The sequence below is a fragment of the Puma concolor genome, chromosome D1 (genome assembly GCF_028749965.1).
Source record: "Puma concolor isolate L17-30 chromosome D1, mPumCon1.1.hap2, whole genome shotgun sequence".
NCBI classification, from domain to species: Eukaryota; Metazoa; Chordata; class Mammalia; order Carnivora; family Felidae; genus Puma; species Puma concolor.
Genome location: NC_141676.1, coordinates 16,916,399 through 16,939,908, shown reverse-complemented (window position 1 = coordinate 16,939,908; position 23,510 = coordinate 16,916,399). Strand labels below are relative to the sequence as shown.

Sequence of the window (23,510 nt, the reverse complement as noted above, 5' to 3'; positions counted from 1 at the left end):
TAATAATCCATAATTGTTTTTAATCTTGGGGATGAGTCACTCTCAGTTTATTTCCAAATTTCTTCTGTCATCAGCTGTTCATTTCTTTACTTTGAAAATCACCAGATTAACACTGCCAAAGGCAGGTAGGAAATGATCCAAGAGGATAATTCTGAGGTATCACATGGTGAGTTGATGAGAAACCAGGAACAAGACAATCCTCAGGAAAGTCTCTTTTTTGTCCCAGCAGAGGCACCAATGTGTGAACCTAATTCACACTTTCTTTATTCCAATTAGGTTGTTTTTATATCAGTGTAATTTTAGAATAAGACTTGGTGGGGATTATTCATTTCCTGGGAAATTCTGTCCATGATTTTGCAAGATATCCAAATAGGTCTAATGCCAAAATTCATTTCACACCAAGAAACTATGTTCTTTTTACTTCACTTTCTTACTACTTTCATGTATCTTTTTATTCTCAAAGTCTTCTTTCTGTACAATGAATTTCAGAGCAGAATGGCCAAATGGATATTCTAACATCATGAACATAAGAAATGTGATCTATTTAGATGTGAGCTGTCAAAACCTGGGTGAATCTCCTCTGTCCATCTATCTACCAGGGTCTTTAGATCTGTAAAGTGTAAACTTGCTATTTTATCTATATTTTACTTGTCTTCTTTGAGCTGATTGGGTTCTTAAACCCATTTATCCTCTAACTCCTCCTCTGGGTTGGAAAGAGGAGATTGGAATCCAGATGATCTCCCTAGAAACCAACTGCAAGTCACAGTCCAACTACTACAGAAAGATGGAGGTCTCAGACTGTCCCCAGCATCCTCCTAAAAACACAAGGCTGCAAACTCAGATTAGCAGCCACTCACTTATGTCCGAAAACCATTCCCGAACTCACATTTACTCTTTACACTTGTCTCAGATGATGTCTATATAGGCAGCAAAGTAGAAAGTTCCACCTAATAATCCCACCTAATAATTCAGGACAAACACATATAGTTTTCATTTGAAATCTCCACATAATTTAAGAAACAGACAAAAAATATCTGGCTGAGCGCCGTTTTCCCCTTTGCTTTGATTTTGTGGGCACAATCATAAATGTCTACTACTAGTGACTTTTCAAATGAGTGGGGCTCAACCTGGAGTTCACTGGATAGCAGGGAACTATTTATTGTCTTGTTTTTGGTTTAGCTAATATATTTGCAAACGTTATCAAGATATCCTGGCATAGCCACAACCCTTCTAAAACACACAGATTAAATGTCGATTTGTGACAAGTGTCCACATACTCATTCATGCTAGATGAGGGGACTCTGTATGGGGCGGTGAGGGAGAAAGTTTGTCCCAACTCCTCCTGGAAAAGTTTCCCTCGCCCCCAGATTTCACATTAGCTAAAATGAGTGAGCATCAGCTCCTGACGTATTCGGTCAGCCTCTAGGTCCAGGGACTCCATGTGCTCATACTCTTCCTCAGGGGGCTGTTCCATGGGTCCTGTCATTGGAGAGGACCAAACATCCATCCCATGCTCCAGGGAGATGTTGTGGAGGACACAACAAGCCAAGATAATGTGGCTGGACTTTTCTGGTGAGTACTGCAGTGCCCCTTTGGATCCATCCAGGCAGCGGAATCGGGAACAGAGGGTTCGGAAGGTCTTCTCAATCACACTGTGAGTAGCAGAATGGGCCATATTATAGCGATATTCCGCTGGAGTTTCAGGAATGTGAAGGGGGGTCATGAGCCAAGTACGGAGAAAGAAGGAATTATCACCTGTGGGGAAGGTCCAAAGAAATAGTAAGTCATTCTAATTGGAATACAAACAGAAAGGAAAATCTAGGAACAAATATAGAGAATGGATGCAACAGACTCTGGAGCCACCATGCCCCAGAAAAACCAAGAGGGAAATGTTGTGGTAAAAAGAAGGCATGCTAGGATCACGAGCAGTAAGACATGGGTCTTGGCTGGAAATATCCTTGGTTTAAACCAACACAGAAAAAGGCTGACAGCTTTAAAAACAAACAACCAACCAAACAGCCAAGTCTGAAAAAAATGTGGGAAGAAGGTGAAGGCACTGAAGGAAATAAAATCCCTGACTTTCTAAACTCAGAGATCTTGTTCTTTAATAAAAGGTTAGGGGGCACCTGGGTGGCTCAGTTGGTTGAAGGTCCGACTTCAGCTCAGGTCATGATCTCGCGGTTCGTGAGTTTGAGCCCCGCGTCAGGCTCTGTGCAGACAGCTCAGAACCTGGAGCCTGCTTCAGATTCTGTGTCTCCCTCTCTCTCTGCCCCTCCCCTGCTCATTCTCTGTCTCTGTCTCTCTTGAAAACAAACATTAAAAAATAATTTTGAAAAAGGTTAGTAAAAACTATCATACAGCAAGCAAACCTTCAAAATCTCCAAAGAAAAAAGTACAAGAGAGAAAGAGAGAGTTCTTCCAGGAAAGCTCCAAACACTTGTGAGGAAAATTTCTAACCTTACCATTACAGTGTCAGGTCTGAAAGCACTACCTACGGATTTCAGAGTGCATATCTCATGGACAATAATCATTCATCCTCCCAGTGCTAAGAACAATAAGATCAAAGTCCCAGCACCTGTGGCAGAGATCAGACCTCAGGTGTTCCTAGATATTACATTCGCTAGAACCGTGCTTTGTAACAGAAACTGGTAGAATTTCACATAAATACAATGATACAAATAGTAACAGCGATAAGGAAATCAGATCATAAGTCAGTTAAAATAATATATGCAAGGCATTTTCCTAAGGTGACTTGCTTATCAAATGATCTCAGGCAATGCTAAGAACAAAATACAATACAAGGCTGGTATGCAATGTCCTGTTACAACAGTACAGTGTTTCTATAATGCTTAATTGTCCTGACTCACTACAGCCGGCCTGGGGGATGAAAGGTCTCACACAGAGGTACAACCCCTTAGAAATCTGAGACAACTTGAGAGTACCAACTTGCACAATAGCTGTGTTCCTGACCCACTATTAGTTTTGGTATGTAGTCATGGACGGTTCAGAGAGTCGGGGCACTGTCCCAAAACATACACAATTCCTTTCTCTCAGAAGCTTACCTTTTAAAGAACTGGATTAACTTTATTTAAAAAAATTTTTTTAGGGGCACCTGGGTGGCTCAGCCAGTTAAGCATCCGACTCTTGATTTCAGCTCATGGTTCATGAGAGAAAGGAGTTGTGTATGTATGTATGCCCTGACTCTCTGAACAGTCCGTAACTACATACCAAAACTGATAGTGGGTCAGGAACACAGCTATTGTGCAAGTTGGTACTTCTCTGCATTTGTTTATATTGTATCTGCACTCTCAGTGTGGATTGGGATTCTCTTTCTCTCCCTCTCTCTCTGCCCCTCTCCTGCTTGAGCTCTCTCTCAAAATAAATAAACTTTTAAAAATTTATTTCTTTTATTATTTTTTAAAATATTTTATTTTATTTTTTAATGTTTATTTACTTTTGAGAGAGAGAGAGACAGAGCGAGAGCAGGGGAGGGGCAGAGAGAGAGAGGGAGACAGAATCTGAAGCAGGCTCCAGGCTCTGAGCTGTCAGTACAGAGCCTGAAACGGGGCTCAAACCCACCAACCATGAGATCATGACCTGAGCTGAAGTCGGACACTCAACCAACTGAGGCACCCAGGCACCCCTAAAGATTTTATTTTTAAGTAATCTCTACATCTAATATGAGGCTCGAACCCACAACCCCAAGATCAAGAGTTGCACACTCTACCAACTGAGCCAGACAGGTGCCCCACCCCACCAAATTTTTTTTTTAATGTTTTTACTTACACATAATTGACGTACAACATTGTATTATTTGTAGGTGTACCGGATTAGCTTTAAATATTTAAGAAGCCTCATAACATTTTCAAATTTTACATTTAGTTGACTTCCCCCTTAAGTACAAACTATCTTAGTTGAGCTCCACCTACTAAATACTGAATTTAAGAAACTGATGCTGAAAATAATAATGAAAATAGTATCAGTGACTCATTGAATACCTACTATGTAGCAGGCACCGTGCTGGGCACTTCAAAAGTATTATTCCTTATTATCCAATCCCAACTCTGCTAGGTAAGATATTACTGAACTCATTTTATAAATGAGAAGATCAAAATATATGTCAGCCATTCTCTGATATGCCAGGCAAAGGAAAGAGAAGGAGCTAGTCACTAAACACTAATGTCAGACTCAGAGTCAGGAAAACAATGGTGTAATGCTGTAAAAGAGAGTAAGATAAACATTAAGATGAATGCCAAAGCACAGAGATACTAAATGGTATTTGTTATATGTTTCTCTAAGAAATAGTATGAGCATTAGATGTGGAGACATAAAAAACAAGCTACTTAATGCAGACCTTTCATAAAATGCTCCATCGTTATTAACTGGTTATAATCCAAGCACCACTGAAAACCAGACACTCAGGAGGGGATTAGGATCAGAATTGTTAAACAGATTACAATTGCTTACATGATCAGTCATCCACAAGACATTCTGGCAGATCTTACCCAAAGCTGCTTAACAATACTAGGCCAAGAGCTGAAGAAATAAGAACTCAGGCTGAATTGTTTGCAGTACATTTAGAGAAGAGGAATTAGGTAATGCAGTTCTGAAGGGAGACATGAGAAGGACATGAAGGGATGACACCCATGGTGAAAATATGCTAAACACACACACACACACACACAAACACACACACACACACACACACACACAGGATCTCCCATACACCCCTTTGATGAAAACACTATTCTGAATTTTGTCATTTTCCCCCATTTGTTTATACTGTATCTAAGCAATATAATATTGCTCTTGGTTTTAAATTTTTATAAAAATGATTTCATACTAAAAAAAAACATAAAACAAATTAAAAACAACAACAAAAGGAATCTGGTTAATTCTACATTTGGCAAACAGAACTATTCCACAAATCTGATGGCATTAAGATACAATCAACCTTTCATATATATATATATATATACATATATATATACACATATATACATATATATGTATATATATATATACATATATATATGTATATATGTGTATATATATATGTATATATATATATATATATATATATATATACATATACACATTTATTTTGAGAGAGAGAGAGCATGAGCAGGGGAGGGGCGAAAAGAGAGAAGAGAGAGGATCCCAAGCAGGCTCCATGCTATCAGTGCAGAACCCGACATGGGGCTTGAATTCATGAACCATGAGATCATGATCTGAGCCAAAACCATGAGTTAGATGCTTAACTGACTGAACCACCCAGGTGCCCCTACAATCAGCCATCTTCTCTTTTTTAACATCTTGCCATTCTTCTAATCCTGCCAATCTTCCCCTAAATTATTACCCCATATTATCCCCACAACTTTTAGATACCAGTGTTTTCTAAATTTATCTATTTGTATGAATCATTTGAGGGATCTATTAAAAAGGAGATCTAGAGGCTTTCTTTGAAGATTCTCACTCCCAAAGTTTGATGTGGCCCCATGATGTGTATTTTTTTTTTAATTTTTTTTTTCCAACGTTTATTTATTTTTGGGACAGAGAGAGACAGAGCATGAACGGGGGAGGGGCAGAGAGAGAGGGAGACACAGAATCGGAAACAGGCTCCAGGCTCTGAGCCATCAGCCCAGAGCCCGACGCGGGGCTTGAACTCACGGACCGTGAGATCATGACCTGGCTGAAGTCGGACGCTTAAGCGACTGCGCCACCCAGGCACCCCTATGATGTGTATTTTTAATAAATTCTCCGGATAACTCTTGATTTGGAAAATTTGTGAAATACTGTACTAGTTCAGGGCTCTTCAAACTAGTTTTCTTGTTAGAGTTCATGGAGGCTTTGCAAGGGGTATGTGCTAGTAGAATTGCTAGTATTAAGGGAATCAATTTCCACATGGGTATATTTTTCTCATCCCTAGTGCTTCACTAGCATGTAGCCGGTACCAAAACCGGCTTAATAAACATTTTTTCAATGTTGTTGCCATATCCATCTCTCCCACTTTCACTCTTTCTGTAAAGAAGGGAATCAGAAAAGTATATAAAAGTTTGTCAGAGTTGGGATGCCTGGATGGTTCATTCATGACGGCATGTGACTGTTGATCTCCGGGTCATGAGATCAAACCCTGTGGGCATAGAGCCTACTTAAAAAAAAAAAAAAAAAAAGGCAGTTTTTCCTTATTTCCAACTATGTCCTGTAAACACCTCAAAAAACTAAAGCCATATTTCCAACTGAATCTGGGGTCCCAAGGTGTGAAGGAAAAGGGAGTAAGTAATTCCTACATGACCTTGAGGTCCTTAGCAAAGGGAGTATTTGCTGAATAGAGTTAATTCTTCACGTGACCTAGTTTTAAAAGTTAACCACAAGTGGCTTAGATACTCTGCCTTAATTTCCTCATCCACACAAATGTTGGTAATATTAGTATTTAACTCCTTAAGAGTTTTTTTTTATTATTATTTTTTTTTTCAACGTTTATTTATTTTTGGGACAGAGAGAGACAGAGCATGAATGGGGAAGGGGCAGAGAGAGAGGGAGACACAGAATTGGAAACAGGCTCCAGGCTCTGAGCCATCAGCCCAGAGCCTGACGCGGGGCTCTAACTCACGGACCGCGAGATCGTGACCTGGCTGAAGTCGGACGCTTAACCAACTGCGCCACCCAGGCGCCCCTCCTTAAGAGTTTTTATAAGGATTAAGTGAGATAATCTAATGCAAAGTGCTTACAACATTGCCTGACAAATTCTAAGTGCTCAGTATGTTTTAGCTGGCTTTATAGTAGAGGTACCAAAGTGATTTCATAAGAAATGAGCTTGGAACCAAGAAGTCTCACAGCTGCAGAAGTAACTAGATGAGATACTTGCAAAACAGACTTTCTTTCATGTCTTGGTGTGACTTGTTTGAAAAAAAACTTTGAAAGTTCAAAAAAGGCACAAGGTGGGATTAAGATAAAGGTCTGGTAGAGTAAAGAGAAGGTGGTAACTGGAGGCGCCTGGGTGGCGCAGTCGGTTAAGCGTCCGACTTCAGCCAGGTCACGATCTCGCGGTCCGTGAGTTCGAGCCCCGCGTCAGGCTCTGGGCTGATGGCTCAGAGCCTGGAGCCTGTTTCCGATTCTGTGTCTCCCTCTCTCTCTGCTCCTCCCCCGTTCATGCTCTGTCTCTCTCTGTCCCAAAAATAAATAAATGTTGAAGAGAAGGTGGTAACTGAAGATGGTGTGTAGAAGCAAGAACTCAAGAAAATCAGAGTTCCAAGACGTTGCATGTGGTACCCCAGCAGCTCTAAACCAATCAGCGTGACAGCAGTCTCTTCCCACTTGTAACATGGGAGAAATAAAAGGATATCAAAGAGAAATAATTCCTGAGTGCCTATTTCATGTTGAACACTGTTATAAGTACATGCAGTGCAGATATGATCAGTGGTTTTTGAAAGAGAGGTCTTCCAATCATTCAGGTTTCTTTTTGTCTCTTACGTAGTATGTTGTATAGAAGATAACCTTTGTCCTATTGCTTATATAAGAGTAGTGCTTTAAAACAAACAAAGAGAACTAAGCTGCCAAGCTCAAGGGTATTATCGCTATTACCCAACCATATTCCTCCCAGCTGTGCAGTCACCTCAGTGTGCACTGCTCAGTTTTGAATGGGTTCGTGTCCTACTTACACCGTTAAGTCAGGCTTCCCAATAGCATTTGGGCAGATCTGTGAAGTCAGTTCCCATAAGAACTGTGTAAGTGCACTGCTATCATTTTCATAGAGACACTACAGTGTCTTACAATACACAAATATCTTTTATTTGTACAATACTTTATAGTGAACTCTCGTATATATCACTTGATCTTAACAAGAGGTATTACTACTGTTGGCATTATTTTTAACATTTTACACATGATAAGAATTCAGGCTCAGTTGTATGGGTGTACTGTATTTAACCAGATCTGTACTGATTAAATATTTTGGCTGTATTTAAGGGGAATGTTTTGGGGCGCCTGGGTGGCGCAGTCGGTTAAGCGTCCGACTTCAGCCAGGTCACGATCTCGCGGTCCGTGAGTTCGAGCCCCGCGTCGGGCTCTGGGCTGATGGCTCAGAGCCTGGAGCCTGTTTCCAATTCTGTGTCTCCCTCTCTCTCTGCCCCTCCCCCGTTCATGCTCTGTCTCTCTCTGTCCCAAAAATAAATAAAAAACGTTAAAAAAAAAAAAATTAAGGGGAATGTTTTTGTAGGGTTGTTGTTGCTTTTTTTTCCAACTATAAAACACTGCTGCAATGTTATTTTACTTCACATCACCGCTACTCATATTTATTTATTGAATACACTTTCTTTGTGCTTATTTTATTTTTGAGAGTGAGAGAGAGAAAGAGACAGAATGAACAGGGGAGGGGCAGAGGGAGAGGAGAACAGAGAATCTAAAGCAGACTCTGCACTGACAGCAGAGAGCTGGATGCCGGGCTTGAACTCACGAACTTTGAGATCATGACTTGACCTAAAGTCAACTGCTTAACTGACTGACATACCCAGACATCCCAACTACTGTTCTTATCTATGAAGAAATGCCTCAAGATAAATCCTTAGAAGTGAAGATCTGGGTCAAATGCTATGTTTTAAAATGACGTTTCATGAATGTCTCTTTAAGTGTTGATTAAAAAAAAAATTAAGGCTCAGAGAGTTCTCACCTGAGGTCTTTTTTTTTTTTTTTTTCAAGAGAGAGTCCAAGCCCGGGAGAGGAGCAGAGGAAGAAAGAGAGAGAATAAGAGAGAATCCCAAGCAGACTCCATGCTCAGCATGGAGTCCAACACTGGGTTTGACACCACGATCCTGGGATCATGACTCAAGCCAAAATCGAGTCAGATACTAAACTGACTGAGCCACCCAGGTGCCCCTGACGTCTCATTAAAAAAAGGACAGGACCGAGACTCAGGTCTATAGACTCTCAAATTTCATTCTGCTCTGCTACATAATTTTTCTATAGCTACAAAATGAAGCATTCACACCTGCAGACTTACCAAGCAGCCAGCTATCTTTGTGCATTCCAGCTTCAAACTGACTACTGAGGGAGGATTGCTGCAGCACAGCATAGTCCTGTAGGCTACCTGGCCAGTTGGTCTCCACAGTCATTAATGCCCCTCTGATGTCACACACCATCAGGCAGTTTAAAGAATGCAGACCTTTGCGGTTCACATAGGAGAGATCTTCAGCATTTGGTGCCTTGATTGCCACATGGATACAGTCAACCACCCCTATCACCCCTGGCATCCCTGCCAACCCGTAGAATTCATCCTTCACAGCCTGCATGGAGGCTTCATCAGCTGGAAAGCGAATGAACTGTGTGGCTCTTTCCACAAGTGCTTCAGTGACATTGGCAACACATCGACTCATAGATGCCTGACTGATTCCAATAGCGTCTCCCATCCGAGTCTGGAAGGAACCTGAAGTATAGAAGCCCAGTGCTGCAAGGATTTGTGTCTCTGGGCTAATAGCCCTGGATCTCTGAGTAGGTCTAGAAAGACTCGCCCCTAAGAGTTCCACCAAGTAATAAATGAACTGTCGAGGAAACCCATACATGGACATCAAATATTCATCGGTCACATCATCCAGCTTAAAGCGGTCCAATGTCCGGTGACCTCGGCCATACAACAAGAGATCACAGTCAAGCACTGTTATTGGTATAGCCATGGTACATGCAAATGTGATCTCTCCTTCCCTCTGCTACTTTTCCTGAATTCCTCCCAGTGAAGATGTTGGTGCAAGAAGCTATTTAAAGAAGTGTCAGCATTTAGCAGCTAAATGGTTCAGCATCCATCAGTTAAATGGTTCTGGCATTTGTAATCTTCTCTCTGTAAAGGTTAGAAGAAAAAAGCATTAGAAACCGACCAAAGGCATCAAAGTGATTCAAAGGCTACAACAGTTCCTTTTCTCAGATTTCCATTCTGTCCAAGCAAAAGGTGCTACACCTGTAACTGGGTTTTTCTCCACTAGCTCATGGCTGCCCAATAGGCTCACTTTGGTTTGAAAGATAATAGGAGTTGTTTCCTATGTAGCAGAGCAGCTCCCTCACTGCTATCTATTGAAAGTCAGCCCTCAATACAAGGGTTTGTAAGAAAGAAAAAAAAAAAGAAAAATATAGATAGATCATGGAAGTTGATTTTGGTGGCTCACTTAATGCCTGGCATTTAAACTGGTTAAAGCAAAAGCTTAATGTTGTGGGGCACCTGGCTGGCTTAGTCTGTACAGCCTGCAATGCTTGATCTTCTGGTTTTAAGTTCCAGCTCCAGGTAGAGTGTAGAAATTACTTAAAAATAAAATCTTAAAAAAAAAAATTAATGGAGGCGACAGCATAAGTTATCCTTAAGGTAAAAGAGGTCTGCTCCTAACTACACAGGTCACGAACTAGCTGATATAAGTCATAACTATTCAGGGCAGGAATTGGTTCCAGCGGGTTTCATTATCCAAGCCCTCTGGTTCCACCTGTTAAGTACAAGATGGACGTGAGGGTTGCTCAAACCAGTCTAACAAGAGAGGAGGGGCAAAAAACTACCCACAGCCCAGCCTGGTGGACGCAGGTCATATGCTTTAACAACAGGCTTTCCCTTCTCCCCACTAAATCCAAATCTTGAGGCTGAGGACCAGAAAGTAAGGAAGACCACACAGATTGGAAGGTAGGCTCAAAAAGAAGATCCTGGAATAGCTAGGGCTGGGAGGCGACACTGCCGCTTTTAAAAGGCACCTCAGAAACTTAGAAGTCTGATTACGTTGACCACTCAAAGTCAGCCAAGGCCCATCACCCACCTCTCCGCGGCTGCCAGGTTACCAGCATTCCCCACCCACCCACCCAGCCCCGTCCTGCCCTCCTCCGGAACCGGCGGTCTGGAACTAGCCGCCACGGCGCTCACCATAGGCACCGCCCCCCTTGCGTCAGCGTCCTCCCTACGCCACATCTCAACTGCCGTTGCCACCACTACGTGCGGAAAGGCGGCGCACATTCCACCCCCGGCCCAAAAGTTCTCGCCCTTTCAAGGACCCCCCTCTTTACGCCTTATTTCCTTCAGAGACACGTGGAAAAATTGGTGAGAAAGATTTATATGAAAATATAATCAACTTTTTTTGGAATTCGAAGGAAAGAGATGAAATAGGGCGTCCATACCGTAGCGAAAGTGCGGATGGGGTTAGGCAGCTGTATTTCACCCATAGCCCTCTTGCTCCCCCCGCCTTCATCCGTGCGGATGAAAACAAACACTAACGATGGCGGCGCCGGGAGGGGACCGGCTGCTGGGCTTAAGGCAGGAGTGATCGCTTGAGCTGTGAGGGCACTCTTGAAGAACGCCGGTCAATGTGAATGCGACAGCTCGCGCAATTCTGGGAGTGAAACACGCGGGGTCCACGAGCCACGAGCCTCCTGAGGCGTGTGGTGGTATCTTATCTGCGACCCCTGCTGTCACTGCAGCTCCGGAGCGCCGAGCCCTCAGCCAGGAGGCGCAACTGGCCGGCCCCAGGCCCCGGCCTCCGTAATGAGAGCCTCGAGCCATTCTCTGTGTCGCAGCTTTGCAGGTACTAACTTTAGTGGGAATACCCCCAGATCACTCAGCGCCCCCGGGTGGGAGGCTATGGATCTGCGGCCTTTCCGGTACCTCCTTGTGAAGAAGCAGCTGGGTAGCCGCAGTATAGTCACCAGAGCTTTATTTGGGAAGTAGAGTTGGTGTAGGCCCTGTTGGCTCTTGATGGCTCCTAGTTTTAACAGAAATCCCCAAAGCTTTCGTCTCTACTTTCTCCGCTCTTTGGGTTGTGTTGTAAGGCTTTTTGAGGTAATTGTGGAACCGTAACTCCGGGGTTGGTACCAGTTCGAAGGAGGCAGGTTTCCATTCAATCAAGATTTGTTGAAAGAAAAAAGGAAAAAAAAAAAAAAGGATTTGCTGAGTGCCAAATATGTACTCCGCGTGTAGGTGAGGGTGACTGTTGACTAGTGAAAAAAGGGACCTAAAGTTCACGACTATCTTCTTACTGTCGTTGGAACGACCTGTGGAAACCTGCGAACCATTCTCATTTAATAAATCTCTGGGTAAGTGGCTAAGCACCTTTTTTGGGTTCATCACTAACTTGTCTACGTTTTCACTTTCCAAGTCAGTTTCCAGTTTGCCTTGTCAATTGAGCGTAGTATTTCACTTTTAGTATCTTCCCCTTAGAGAGAGAAAGCTGGATCATTATACCTCGTTTAAAACTAATCTCCTAAGATAGAATTTATTGAACAGTTTCAGTGGGAAATGTGCAATAATAGGAAAGAACAGACCCTTCCTTTACACTAAATTAATCTGGATTTTTGTGTGTTTCATGAATGTTAGTCCTTTTTATGTGTGGATATTGCAGCTTCAACTAAATTACAATTTTTTTTTTTGTTTTCAACTCCATTTTTCAGCTAAGCAGATGCCTTATGAATGGTTGTGTAAAGGAATCCTGAATTAATATTTTTTAATTTTCATTTTTTTAAGGTTTTTTTTTTTTTTGTTTGTTTGTTTTTTAGAGAGAGCACAAGCGGGGAAGAGGGAGAGAGAGAGAGAGAGAGAGAGAGAAAGAGAGAGAATCTTAAGTAGGCTCTATGCTGAGCATGGAGCCAGAGTCAGGACTTCATCCCAGGACCCTGGGATGATGACCTGAGCCGAAATTGAGTCTAATGCTCAACTGATTGAGCCCCCCAGGGGCCCCCTGAGTTAATATTTTTAGGGGCACCTGGGTGGCTCAATCGGTGGAGCATCTGACTTTGGCTCAGGTCATGGTCTCACAGTTTGTGGGTTCAAGCCCCGCATTGGGCTCTGTGCTGACAGCTCAGAGCCTGGAGCCTGCTTCAGATTCTGTGTCTCCGTTTCTCTCTGCCCACCCCTGCTCATGCTCTGCCTGTCTCGCTCTCTCAAAAATAAATAAATATTAAATTTTTTTTTAATGCATAGTGGATGATGAGTAAGTGTTGAAGCAAGTGTCAAATATACTGGTCTGTATAATAAGATGAATGTAGTTAATTCATGCACTCTTTTCAAATTGTATCCCTTTGGATATAAAGTTAAGGGTATGGCAACTTTTGAGATTCACATTACCTAAAAATTGGCAAACCACTGGGTTTTAAACTATTGTACTTAAATTTAACAATTCTTTTTGCGTATTTGTATTTTTTTCCTCAAGAGTGGTTATTAAAATTGAAGCAAAAACTTCAGATCTTCAGCTAGTCAACAGTCTATTATGGTGTTTTACTTAAGGACTAAGAATCAGCTGGACACAGTGGAGCTATGCATTATATGCATAATGGAATTATACTGTATGGAGGTGGAGGCAAGAAATGTTTTGTTCTGTTTTTTCCATTGTCTTTCCTGCTCCCATCCACTCTGCATTAGCTTATTAGCTTATGACCTCCATGACTCAGAGTAGGGTGCCAAGAGTCTAAATGCAAAAAGAAGACATTAACTTTTGAGCTTTCAGAGTCCCAAGTCCTACTGTATGAGTAGATAAAGATAATTTTGACTACTCAAAAAAAGTACCCACTGTAGAATTTATTGCACCCACTTGATAAAGTACATCCCCAATACTCTGCATTTATATTTTGCTCAAGTGGGAGTGAAAGGTATTTGTTTTGGAATATTTGTCTGGAGAGAAGTTAGTTAACCTTGGCAATACCTGAAAACCCCTGAAACTTCACTTTTAAATATTTCTTTTCTTTTTCTTTTAAAACTTTTTAAATGTTTTTTGAGAGAGAGAGATACAGAGCACAAGCAGGGGAGGGGCAGAGAGAGAGAGAGAGACACAGAATCTGAAGCAGACTCCAGGTTCTGAGCCATCAGCACAGAGCCGGACGCGGGGCTCAAACCCACGAACCATGAGATCATGACCTGAGCTGAAGTCGGACACGTAACCAACTGAGCCCCCCAGGTGCCCCAAATATTTCTTTTCTTTTTAAAACTTTATTATAGAAGAGATGAATAATTGCATTCATAACACTGGTTGGAGAGCTGCTTAGATTAGAGGATGAAGAGTACACCTAAAAAATTCCTCATTGTTATGACCTTTTATTATTTAACGTAGTTTTTTGTTTTTATTTTTTAATGCAGTAAATGTGTAGAGACTCAATAAGAAATGCAACCTGTTCAGCTAATGAATGAGCTCATATTCCTTAAGACTTTTTTGGCTTGTATGCTGACTTGAGAGTCTTCAAATATGTATACATTACTAAAAATTCTTTTTTTTTCTTCTAAAAATTCTTGAACAAAGGTTATCTGGGTTTTATGTGTGGATTACTTGGAAGTAATTCAGCACCAATTTGGGGTGTTGAACTGAGTAAGACACCATTTTTTCAAGCATGGGTTCAATAGAGGAAAGGGTGTAGGAGTTGCTCATCTTTGCTTCCTCTTAGTCAAATTGTGGACACCAGTAAAAACTGCAGGTTGTCCCTGATAGGATAAGGGCAGTGCAGCCAGGAAGAAATGCAAAGGAGGCTATCTAGTCCTCTCTGCGCAAGGAGCATCAAGAAACTTTTCTTTGAGTTTGGGTTTTAAATTTAAAAGAATTTTAAATCCTTACAGAAATGTAAAATTGGTTTTAAATCTTTAAAATAGATTTTAAATCATTAAACAGGTTTAAAATTAATTTTAAAGAATCAGTTGTTTTAAACTGTAGAGTAAACTGTGGGCCAGTTTATTTAAAAAAAATCTTCTAGGGGCGCCTGGGTGGCGCAGTCGGTTAAGCGTCCGACTTCAGCCAGGTCACGATCTCGCGGTTCGTGAGTTCGGGCCCCGCGTCGGGCTCTGGGCTGATGGCTCAGAGCCTGGAGCCTGTTTCCGATTCTGTGTCTCCCTCTCTCTCTGCCCCTCCCCTGTTCATGCTCTGTCTGTCTCTGTCCCAAAAATAAATAAACGTTAAAAAAATCTTCTAAATGCCAGTGTAGGTGTTACAGGAAATTTGTTTGGCCCTAGTGGTGTCACCTATATGTCCTTGGTTACAAGAGAAGGGGACCAATACTTAGAAAAATAGTTCCGTTAACAACGCACAGTTGACTATCAGTCAGTAGTAGCTTCTTAGTAAAATAAAGGTAAATAAAGAATTTATAGAAGTGTTAATATTGTTACTTTGGAAAATGGCTGTTTTCACTTTTGACTTTCGATTCATACAAATGTGAAAAATACAGAGTTAAAAATCATTTTATGTTCTCTCTAATATTGAGGTTTGTTTGTTCCCTGCCCCCTCCAATTTCTTCTGTATTGCCCAGAACTATTAGGTCATTAGGAAAGAGATTATACGGAGAAATACTTATTGAGATTTAGTTGTCCTATTTTAAATATAAGTTTAAGGGTGTTTTTACTCCTGAATCTATTTCTGTTGGAATTTGCAAGAAACCAGATATTTGGCCTTATTTATTCTGTGGTATAAATAATTAATCAAGCATGGCTTTTATCATTATTCCCACCTTCCTTTTCTTCTGGTTTATTTTACTTTTGGTTTCTTAAATTGAATACTTAAATTTAATCTTTTTAATTATACAGTTACTTAATGCTCTACATTTTCTTCTGAATTCTCCTTTTGCTGTATCTCTTTTTTGTCATCAGATATTTTCCATTTTGTTAATTTCTAGGTAATTGTAACGTTGGTTTTTATTTAAGTGTTTATTTGTACATGATTTAATTTATACATGATTAATTTCTTATTATATATTTCTTTTTTTTTAATGTTTATTTATTTTTGAGAGAGAGAGCACAAGCAGGGGAGGGGTAGAGAGAGAGGGAAACATAGAATCTGAAGCAGGCTCCAGGCTCTGAGCTGTCAGCACAAAGCCCGATACAGGGCTTGAACCCACGAACTGAGAGATCATAACCTGAGCTGAACTCAAATGTTTAACCAACTGAGCCACCCAGGCGCCCCATGTATATTTCTAGTTTTATTGGATTATGGGCAAAAACATCTTGGAAAATTTATTTTATCAATCAAAAGCATGATTAATTTATCATGTTCCTTGAACCTGAGAGAATGTGAATGGTTAAGTTAGGTAACAAGAGCTTTATTGAGGGTCTCATATGTAGCAAGTACTCTTTATAGGAACTATCTCATTTAATCCTCAACCCTGTGAGGTAGGTATCACTTATTGACATTTTATAAGAAAGAAATATAAGGTACAGAAGGATTGAGTGACTTGCCCTGTATACCAGTACATACATATAGACTTGGTTTTATTATTCTGTTCTTCTACATTTTTGTTTATATCTACTTGAGCTGTCAAAAGTTGAATATTCAGGTACAGTTTTGGTTTTATCAAGCTCTCCTACTATCTCTAAGAACTTTTGCTTTATGTATTTTATTACTATATTGCTTATGTATAAAGGTTTATGGCTGGGGGCGCCTGGGTGGCTCAGTCGGTTGGGCAGCCGACTTCGGCTCAGAGCCTGGAGCCTGTTTCAGAGTCTGTGTTTCCCTCTCTCTCTGACCCTCCCCCGTTCATGCTCTGTCTCTCTCTGTCTCAAAAATAAATAAACGTTAAAAAAAATTTTTTTAAAGGTTTATGGCTGTTATATTTTCAGAGAGTATTTTGTCATTACTCAATATCCCTTTTAATCTTATTTCATCACTTTTGGCCCAGAATCCTGTTATAAATATTATTACTTCTCCTTTCTTTTACTTTTCTTTCTTTCGTCTTTCTCTTTTTTTTTTCTTTTTGTTTAAGCAGAGTATATTTCTGTTTTTTATTTCCAAACTTTCTTTGTAACTCTTTTAGGTAGGAAGACTGTTTCAGTTGTTTAAACCTTTCTGTTCTGTTCATCATTTGTCTGCAAAGAACTTTCTAAATGGAAAAGAGGATCTCTACAATTTAATAATAACTCTAATGCCTGGAAAGTGGGAAGATTACTGTTTTGTTCTGTTTGTACTTGTACTTATCTATTCTTTATTGTTCTTGATTTGCCATCTTGAGCTTTTAAGTCTGAATCCAAAATATTAAAAAACTCCATGTTAAAAACTGGGAAACAGGGGTGACTGGGTGGCTCAGTCAGTTAAGCATCAGGTCATGATCTCACGGTTCATGAGTTCGAGCTTTTGGTAAGTCCAGCTTCTCTCTCTCCCTTTCTGCCCCTAATGGGATTCTTTCTGTCTCCCTCTCTCTCTCTCTGCCCCTTGCTCACTTGTGCCCCCCTCTCAAAAACAAGAACAACAACTGGAAAACAGATTATTTTTTTAGTTAACTTCTCCCAATTTTAAGGACGAAAGATATCATCTGGAGTCATATTTATATAATCTCTTGCCAAATTATTCAGTTATTTCTTTGAAATTATTTGCCCTTTTTTTTCTTTTATTGCCTGTATCACCTTAAATCCGATGTTATCACCAACCCCTGTCTGGATTGCTGAAGTAGCTTCCTAGCTGGTCTCATTGCTTTTTGTCCCTTTACTTTATCCCCCACGACTCTGTATTTAGATTAATGTCCCTAAATCTTTATCCAAAGAAAAATCTGCACTGACTTCCTACTAATCTTTTAGAGTCTCTTTTTGCTCACTTTCGTCATTCCCCAATAATCTGGCCAGACCATACCTACCCACTTTATTTTTCCTTACCCCTTTACATTAAAATTCTCAGGGATGCATTTCCTAATTTTGCTTCTTCCCCTTATTCTTTCCCCTCTCTCTCTGGGCCTCCAATTACACATATGTTAGACCTTTCCCTGTGTTCTCAATGTCTCAGATAACCTCATGTCGCATTATGTACCTATTGTCATGGTATGATTAAAAAACACCTTAAATAGTGCCCTTTCACTTTCAAAAATATCCCAAAAGTATATGGTCATTCTGGGCCTGTCATATACTTTTCTTTATTTTCCATCCTTTTGCCTCTCTGTAGTTCATTCCTGATATTTTCTTTTGGCTTATATTCATGTTCACTATTTTTGTCTTCTTCTGGTCTCATCTGTTAGACCCAACCATTGAGTTCTTTTGCTTTGTTTTTTTCAATATTTTATTTTATTTTGTATTAAAAAATTTTTTTTAATTTTAGAGAGAGAGTGTAAGCAGGGGAGAGGGGCAGAGAGAGAGGGAGAGAGAGAGAGAATCTTAAGGAAACTCCACGCTCAATGTGGAGGCCTATGTAGGGCTTGATCCCACAACACTAGGATCATGACCTGAGACAAAATCAAGTCAGGAGGCTCATCCGACTGAGCCACCCAAGTGCCCCTCAAAGATTTTATTTAATTATTTAATTAATTAATTTATTTTAATGTTTTATTTATTTTTGAGAAAGAGACAGAGACACAGAGTATGAGTGGGGGGGGGGGCGTGCAGAGAGGGAGACACAGAATCTGAAGCAGGCTCCAGGCTCTGAGCTGTCAGCACAGAGCTGGATGCAGGGCTCAAACTCACCAACCATGAGATCATGACCTGAGCCGAAATCAGATGCTTAACCGACTGAGTCACACCACCAGATTTTATTTTTAAGTAATTTCTACATCCAACCTCAAACTTACAACCTCGAGATCAAAGGTTGTATGCTCTACCAATTGAGCCAGCCAGGTGCCCAAAGACTCAACCACTGAGTCCTTTTTTTAAAAAAAAGAATTTATTGTCAAGTTAGCTAACATATAGTGCATAGTTTACTCTGGGCTTCAGGAGTAGATTCCCGTGATTCATTGCTTACATGCAACACCCAGTACTCTTCCCAAAAAGTGCCCTCCTCAATGCCCATCACCCATTTTCCCTGCTCCCCACCCCGCGCCATCTCCCCACTCCCATTAACCCTCAGTTCTCTGTATTTAAGAGTCTCTTAACGTCACTTAAGAGTCTGTTTGTTCTCTGTATTTAAGAGTCTCTTAAGATCTCTCTCTCTCTGCCCCTTTACTGCTCACATTGTGTCTCTGTCTCTCAAAAATAAATAAACATTGAAAAAAATAAGAAAAAAAAAGCATCTCTTAATGGTTTGACTCTTTCTCTGTAACTTATTTCTTCCTTCCCTTCCCCCATGTTCTTCTGTTAAATTTCTCAAATTCCACATAGGAGTGAAAACATATGGTATGACTTCCTCTGACTGACTTATTTCACTTAGCATAATACACTCCGGTTCCATCCATGTTGTTGCAAATGGCAAGATTTCATTCTTTTTCATCAGTGAGTAGTATTCCAGTGTGTATGTGTGTGTATGTGTGTGTGTGTGTGTACACACCACATCTTCATTCATCCTTGATGGACATTTGGGCTCTTTCTATAATTTGGCTATTGTCATAGCACTGCTATAAACATAAGGGTACAGGTGCCCCTGCAAATCAGCACTCCTGTATCCTGTGGATAAATTCCTAGTAACCACTGAGTCCTTAATTTAGTGGGGGCTTTTTCTTTTGTTTTTTAGTTCTAGAATTTCTACTTGGCTCTTTTTTGCAGTATTTCTTTGTCAAAATCCTCAACTTTGTGCTTTATTTAATTGAACATATTAAGCATGGTAATATTTAAGTCTCTGTCTTGATAACTTTGTTAATGTATTTCTAGTGTATTTCTAATGTTGTATCTGTTAGATTTTGGTCATGTGGGTTTATCTCCATGAATGCCCAGTTTATTTTAATATGTGCCAGATATTATATATGAAAAATTGTAGAGACAATTTGTGGGCTAGGGTGACATTATTTTCTTCCAGGGAGAAATTAAATGCGGTTCTGGCAAAGGCTAAGGGCAGACCTTATCCCACATTATTGGAGATAGTGATGTTTAAATTTTTTCACAATAGAAACTTAAAAAATTAGCTTTAAGTCACACAATTTTACATTTAATTGTTTTCTGAGAGAAAAAAATATCCACTGTTTTTGTAAATTAAAAAAAAAAATTAAAACATAGCCAAGCTATGGAGAGAACTCAAATGTCCTTTGACTGATGAATGGATAAAGATATGACACACACACACACACACACACACACACACACACACACACACACACACTGGAATATTACTCAGTCATCAGAAAGAATGAAATCTTGCCATTTGCAACAGTGTGGATGGAGCTACAGTGTATTATGCTAAGTGAAATAAGTCAGTCAGAGAAGGACAAATACCATATGATTTCACTCATGTGGAATTTAACAAACAAAAGAGATGAACGAAAAGGAGGGGGGAAAGTGAGGGAAGTAAACCATGAGAGACTTTTTTCTTTAAGATTTTTTAAATGTTTTTTTTATTTATTTTGAGAGAAAGAGCAAGGGAGCATGTGAGTGTGGGAGGGGAAGACAGAGAGAGGGAGGGAGAGAATCCCAAGCAGGCTCCATGCTGTCAGCGCAGAGCCCGTGTGGGGCTCGATCCCACGAACTGTGAGATCATGACCTGAGCCGAAATCAAGAGTTGGATGCTTAACCAACTGAGCCACCCAAGTGCCCCACCATGAGAGACTCTTAAAGATAGAGAACAAACTAAGGGGTTAATGGAGAGAGGTGGGTGGGAGATGGGCTAAAAGGATGATGAGGACTAAGGAGGGCATTTGTTAGGATGAACACTGGGTATGTATGTAAGTGAGAAATCACTGAATCTACTCCTGAAATTAATATTGCACTGTATGTTAAGTAACTAGAATTTAAGTAAAAATTTGAAAAAAATAAAGCTCTAGGTCCAAGAAAAAAGAAATTAATACAGCAATAATAAATTTATCTGGGATATATATTATGGGTAAAAATGGAAAGGAGGAACAGAGATGGACTGTGAAGAACAAGGAAATACTTGGAGAAAAAGGAAAAGAAGACCTATATGTAATACGTGTTATCTCTGTCCCTTTTGTGCTCGTTCTGTGTGCTGATCCTAAAATTAAACCTATTAAGGGTACCTGAGTGGCTCAGTTGGTTAAGTGTCTGACTTCGGCTCAGATCATGATCTCACAGTTCGAGCTCTGTGTTGGGCTCTTTGCTGTCAGCACGGAGCCCGCTTCTGATCCTCTCCCCCCACCCCCATCTGTCCCTCCCTTGCTGTCTCTCTCAAAAATAAAGTTAAATTAAAAAAAAATTCAACCTGTTACCTAATGTGAAATGGTATGGCTGCTTTGGAAGACAGTTTGGCAGTTTCTCAAAAAGTTAAATGTTGAATTACCATATGACCCAGTAATTCCCTTTGTAGGTATATATAGAGAATTGAGAACATATGTTAACACAAAAACTTGTACATGAATGTTCTTAGCAGTATTATTTATAATAGCTAAAAAGTAGAGACAGCTCAAATGTTCATCAACTGATGAATCAGTAAACCAAATGTGGTGTAGCCATGGAATATTATTCAGTCATTAAAAGGAATGAAATACTGAGACCTTCTACAACATAGATTGAACCTTGAAAACATTATGCTAAGGTGAAAGAAACAAGTCACAAAAGGCCACATATTGTATAATTTCCTTGATATGAAATGTCCAGGATAAGCACGTCCGTAACTACAAAGCACATTAGCGCTCCCTGTCAGTGACTGGGAAGAGGAGGGAGAAGTAGAGAGTGAGTGATAACGGCTACGGGATTTCGTTTTAGTGTCATGAAAATGTGATGGTTGTGCGTCCTTGTGAATATACTAAAAAGCACTGATTTGTACACTTCAAAATGGTGAATTTTATGGTACATGCAGTACATCTCAATTTTTAAGAAAAACCTTATGAAATAATTTTTTTAACCCACCCAATCGCCTTTCTCAACATCCTAAATCACCCCTGCTTCTCCAGTTCAAAAGCTCCAGGTCTGTGTCCCCGTCCTTCAGAGCTACTCTCCATTCCCAATACTGTACACTCTGTAGTTTTCCAAAACTACGTTTCCTTGCACCTTATACCCAGATCTTTACAACTGTGGTTCTTTCATACCCACACAGACTCCTGATGATTTGGGCCTTAACGTTCTGTAGCTCCCATAAGCTTTCTCTTTTATGTGTTTACCAAATTCACAAGTAAGTGTATTTTCTTTCAACTTGCACACTCTCCTCTTTCAGATATGTAGTTTCTTATATTGTCTTGTTCTTTTGCATTCTTGGTGTTTTATTTCCATGTGCAGACTGTAAATTTTTATTTTTTTAATAATTTTTAAAAAGGTGTTTTGTTTTGTTTTGTTTTTTTGTAATCTCTACTCCCAACATGGGGCTTGAACTCACAGCCCCAAGATTAAGAGTCACATACTCTTCCGACTGAGCCAGCTAGGTGCTCCAGTCTTTAAAATTTTTAATTATGAATTCACCTAGCTAAAAGTTGGGAGGGAGCGTTGTGGCCTGGCAGCAGGCTCTTGATAATCCAAGGTTGTGAAAGCTTCTCCCAGGCTTGCTTCTGCCTGTTCCTAGGGGTTACAATGGTTCTAAACCAGTTTTTAGATTAATTTCTTGGCTTTTTGTTTCCTTACTATGCATGTATAATGCTGGATCTTACGTCCATGTAATTTACTGGCTTATGCTTTTGAAGTTTTGAGAGTGACTTTCCTACCTCTGAGCCTTGCTATGATAGATGACAAACCTCTTTATTGCTTTTTTAGGGTTCTTCTGGCCTCTGTGATCAATGAGCACTTGGCTGTGCAGTTTTGTGCAGGGTACTGGGTTTCTACCTGCCTGTAACATTGAGGTCCTATCTTCCATGCCCATGCATGTTCTGATACACTCATTAGAAGAACCTGCCCTTGCTGCTCATAGGCCTCAGCTCCCTGACATCAGTTTTTCCCCTTACATCTATTGTGTTGACTTACCCTTTTCTGGAACCTGGGATTTCTCAATCTTTCTTATTCAGTTGTATGTCAAAACCTTTATATTGTCATATTTTATCTGCATTTTTATGCGTAGCAGGAGGGAGGACTAACAACATCATTTCAAGCCGCCTTGTTGGATGTTCGCCTGAGAGATTTTAAACTGACATCTATCATGACACAGTGCATTAAACTTTTTGCCTACTTTACTCCAAGGCAAGGATATTCTGTGACAGAATCTTGGAAGTACAGCTAGAGCAGTCTTTCAGATGTTTGAAAAATTGTGTTTGAAATAGGCCCACAAGGAGATAGACCTAATTTTAGAAAATTTTACACTGGGCAAAAGCTAGTTAAATTCTCTGCCCTGTTATAGACCATTTGATGAGAATGGATTTTATTTGTTAATTAAAAAATTTTTTTGAAAACTATCTGATTAATAGAAAAATTATAAGAATTTTGCAGTGAATTCTCATATACTTTTCACATACATTCACACATTGTTCACTCTTTGCCACATTGCTTTCCTTATCATACAGTATATATCTATGTGTCATAAACTGTATGATATAATAGTATATGACACCTTCCTTTTTTTTTTTTTTTTTTTTTTTTGGCTGGGCCCTGAGAAAAGTTACTTGTATTTCTGAAGAACAAGAGGATTGACCAAAGTGTAATTGTATCAAAGCCAGGAAATTTAACATTGATGCAGTACTGTTACCTAGTATATGGTCAGTATTCACATGTTACCAATTGTTTCAATATTGTTCATTTATCTATTTATTTATTTATTTATTTATTAGATTTTATTTTTAAGGAATCTCTACACTCAAGCTCTACATTTGAACTTAAA

The 23,510-nt window shown here is 39.9% G+C and overlaps 2 protein-coding genes across 11 annotated transcripts in view; one reads left to right on the top strand and one right to left on the bottom strand.

The window, feature by feature from the left end:
- HARBI1 (harbinger transposase derived 1) lies at positions 1–10,971 on the bottom strand. Of its 2 annotated transcripts, none has more exons than XM_086677549.1 (3): positions 10,886–10,971; positions 8,999–9,829; positions 1–1,755 (listed from the first exon to the last, which is right to left on the bottom strand). In XM_086677549.1, exons 2-3 carry the CDS (start codon positions 9,666–9,668, stop codon positions 1,376–1,378), a joined length of 1,050 nt encoding a protein of 349 aa, XP_086533675.1. In that variant the 5' UTR covers positions 9,669–9,829; positions 10,886–10,971; the 3' UTR covers positions 1–1,375. The 2 variants fall into 2 exon arrangements, with proteins under 2 accessions (XP_086533675.1, XP_086533674.1); XM_086677548.1 differs by lacking the exon at positions 10,886–10,971 and adding an exon at positions 10,782–10,882.
- A 227-nt stretch (positions 10,972–11,198) lies between these two features.
- The window catches only part of ATG13 (autophagy related 13), a 54,392-nt gene continuing 42,080 nt past the window's right edge, over positions 11,199–23,510 (top strand). For 3 of the 9 annotated variants that reach the window (XM_086677540.1, XM_086677538.1, XM_025927924.2), the window contains exon 1: positions 11,200–11,540. The gene's annotated coding sequence lies outside the window, so the exon portion shown is untranslated. Of the gene's footprint in view, positions 11,541–11,932; positions 12,049–23,510 lie in introns of all 9 variants that reach the window. The other 6 variants (XM_086677541.1, XM_086677539.1, XM_086677536.1 and 3 more) reach the window with 5 other exon arrangements.

Bases quoted from the DNA above. Each gene is read 5' to 3' on its own strand.
- HARBI1 (XM_086677549.1), bottom strand. From the start codon at position 9,668: ATGGCTATACCAATAACAGTGCTTGACTGTGATCTCTTGTTGTATGGC. The intron at 1,756-8,998 runs GTAAGTCTGCAG...CCTTCCCCACAG, and splicing joins CAAAGATAGCTGGCTGCTTG to GTGATAATTCCTTCTTTCTC.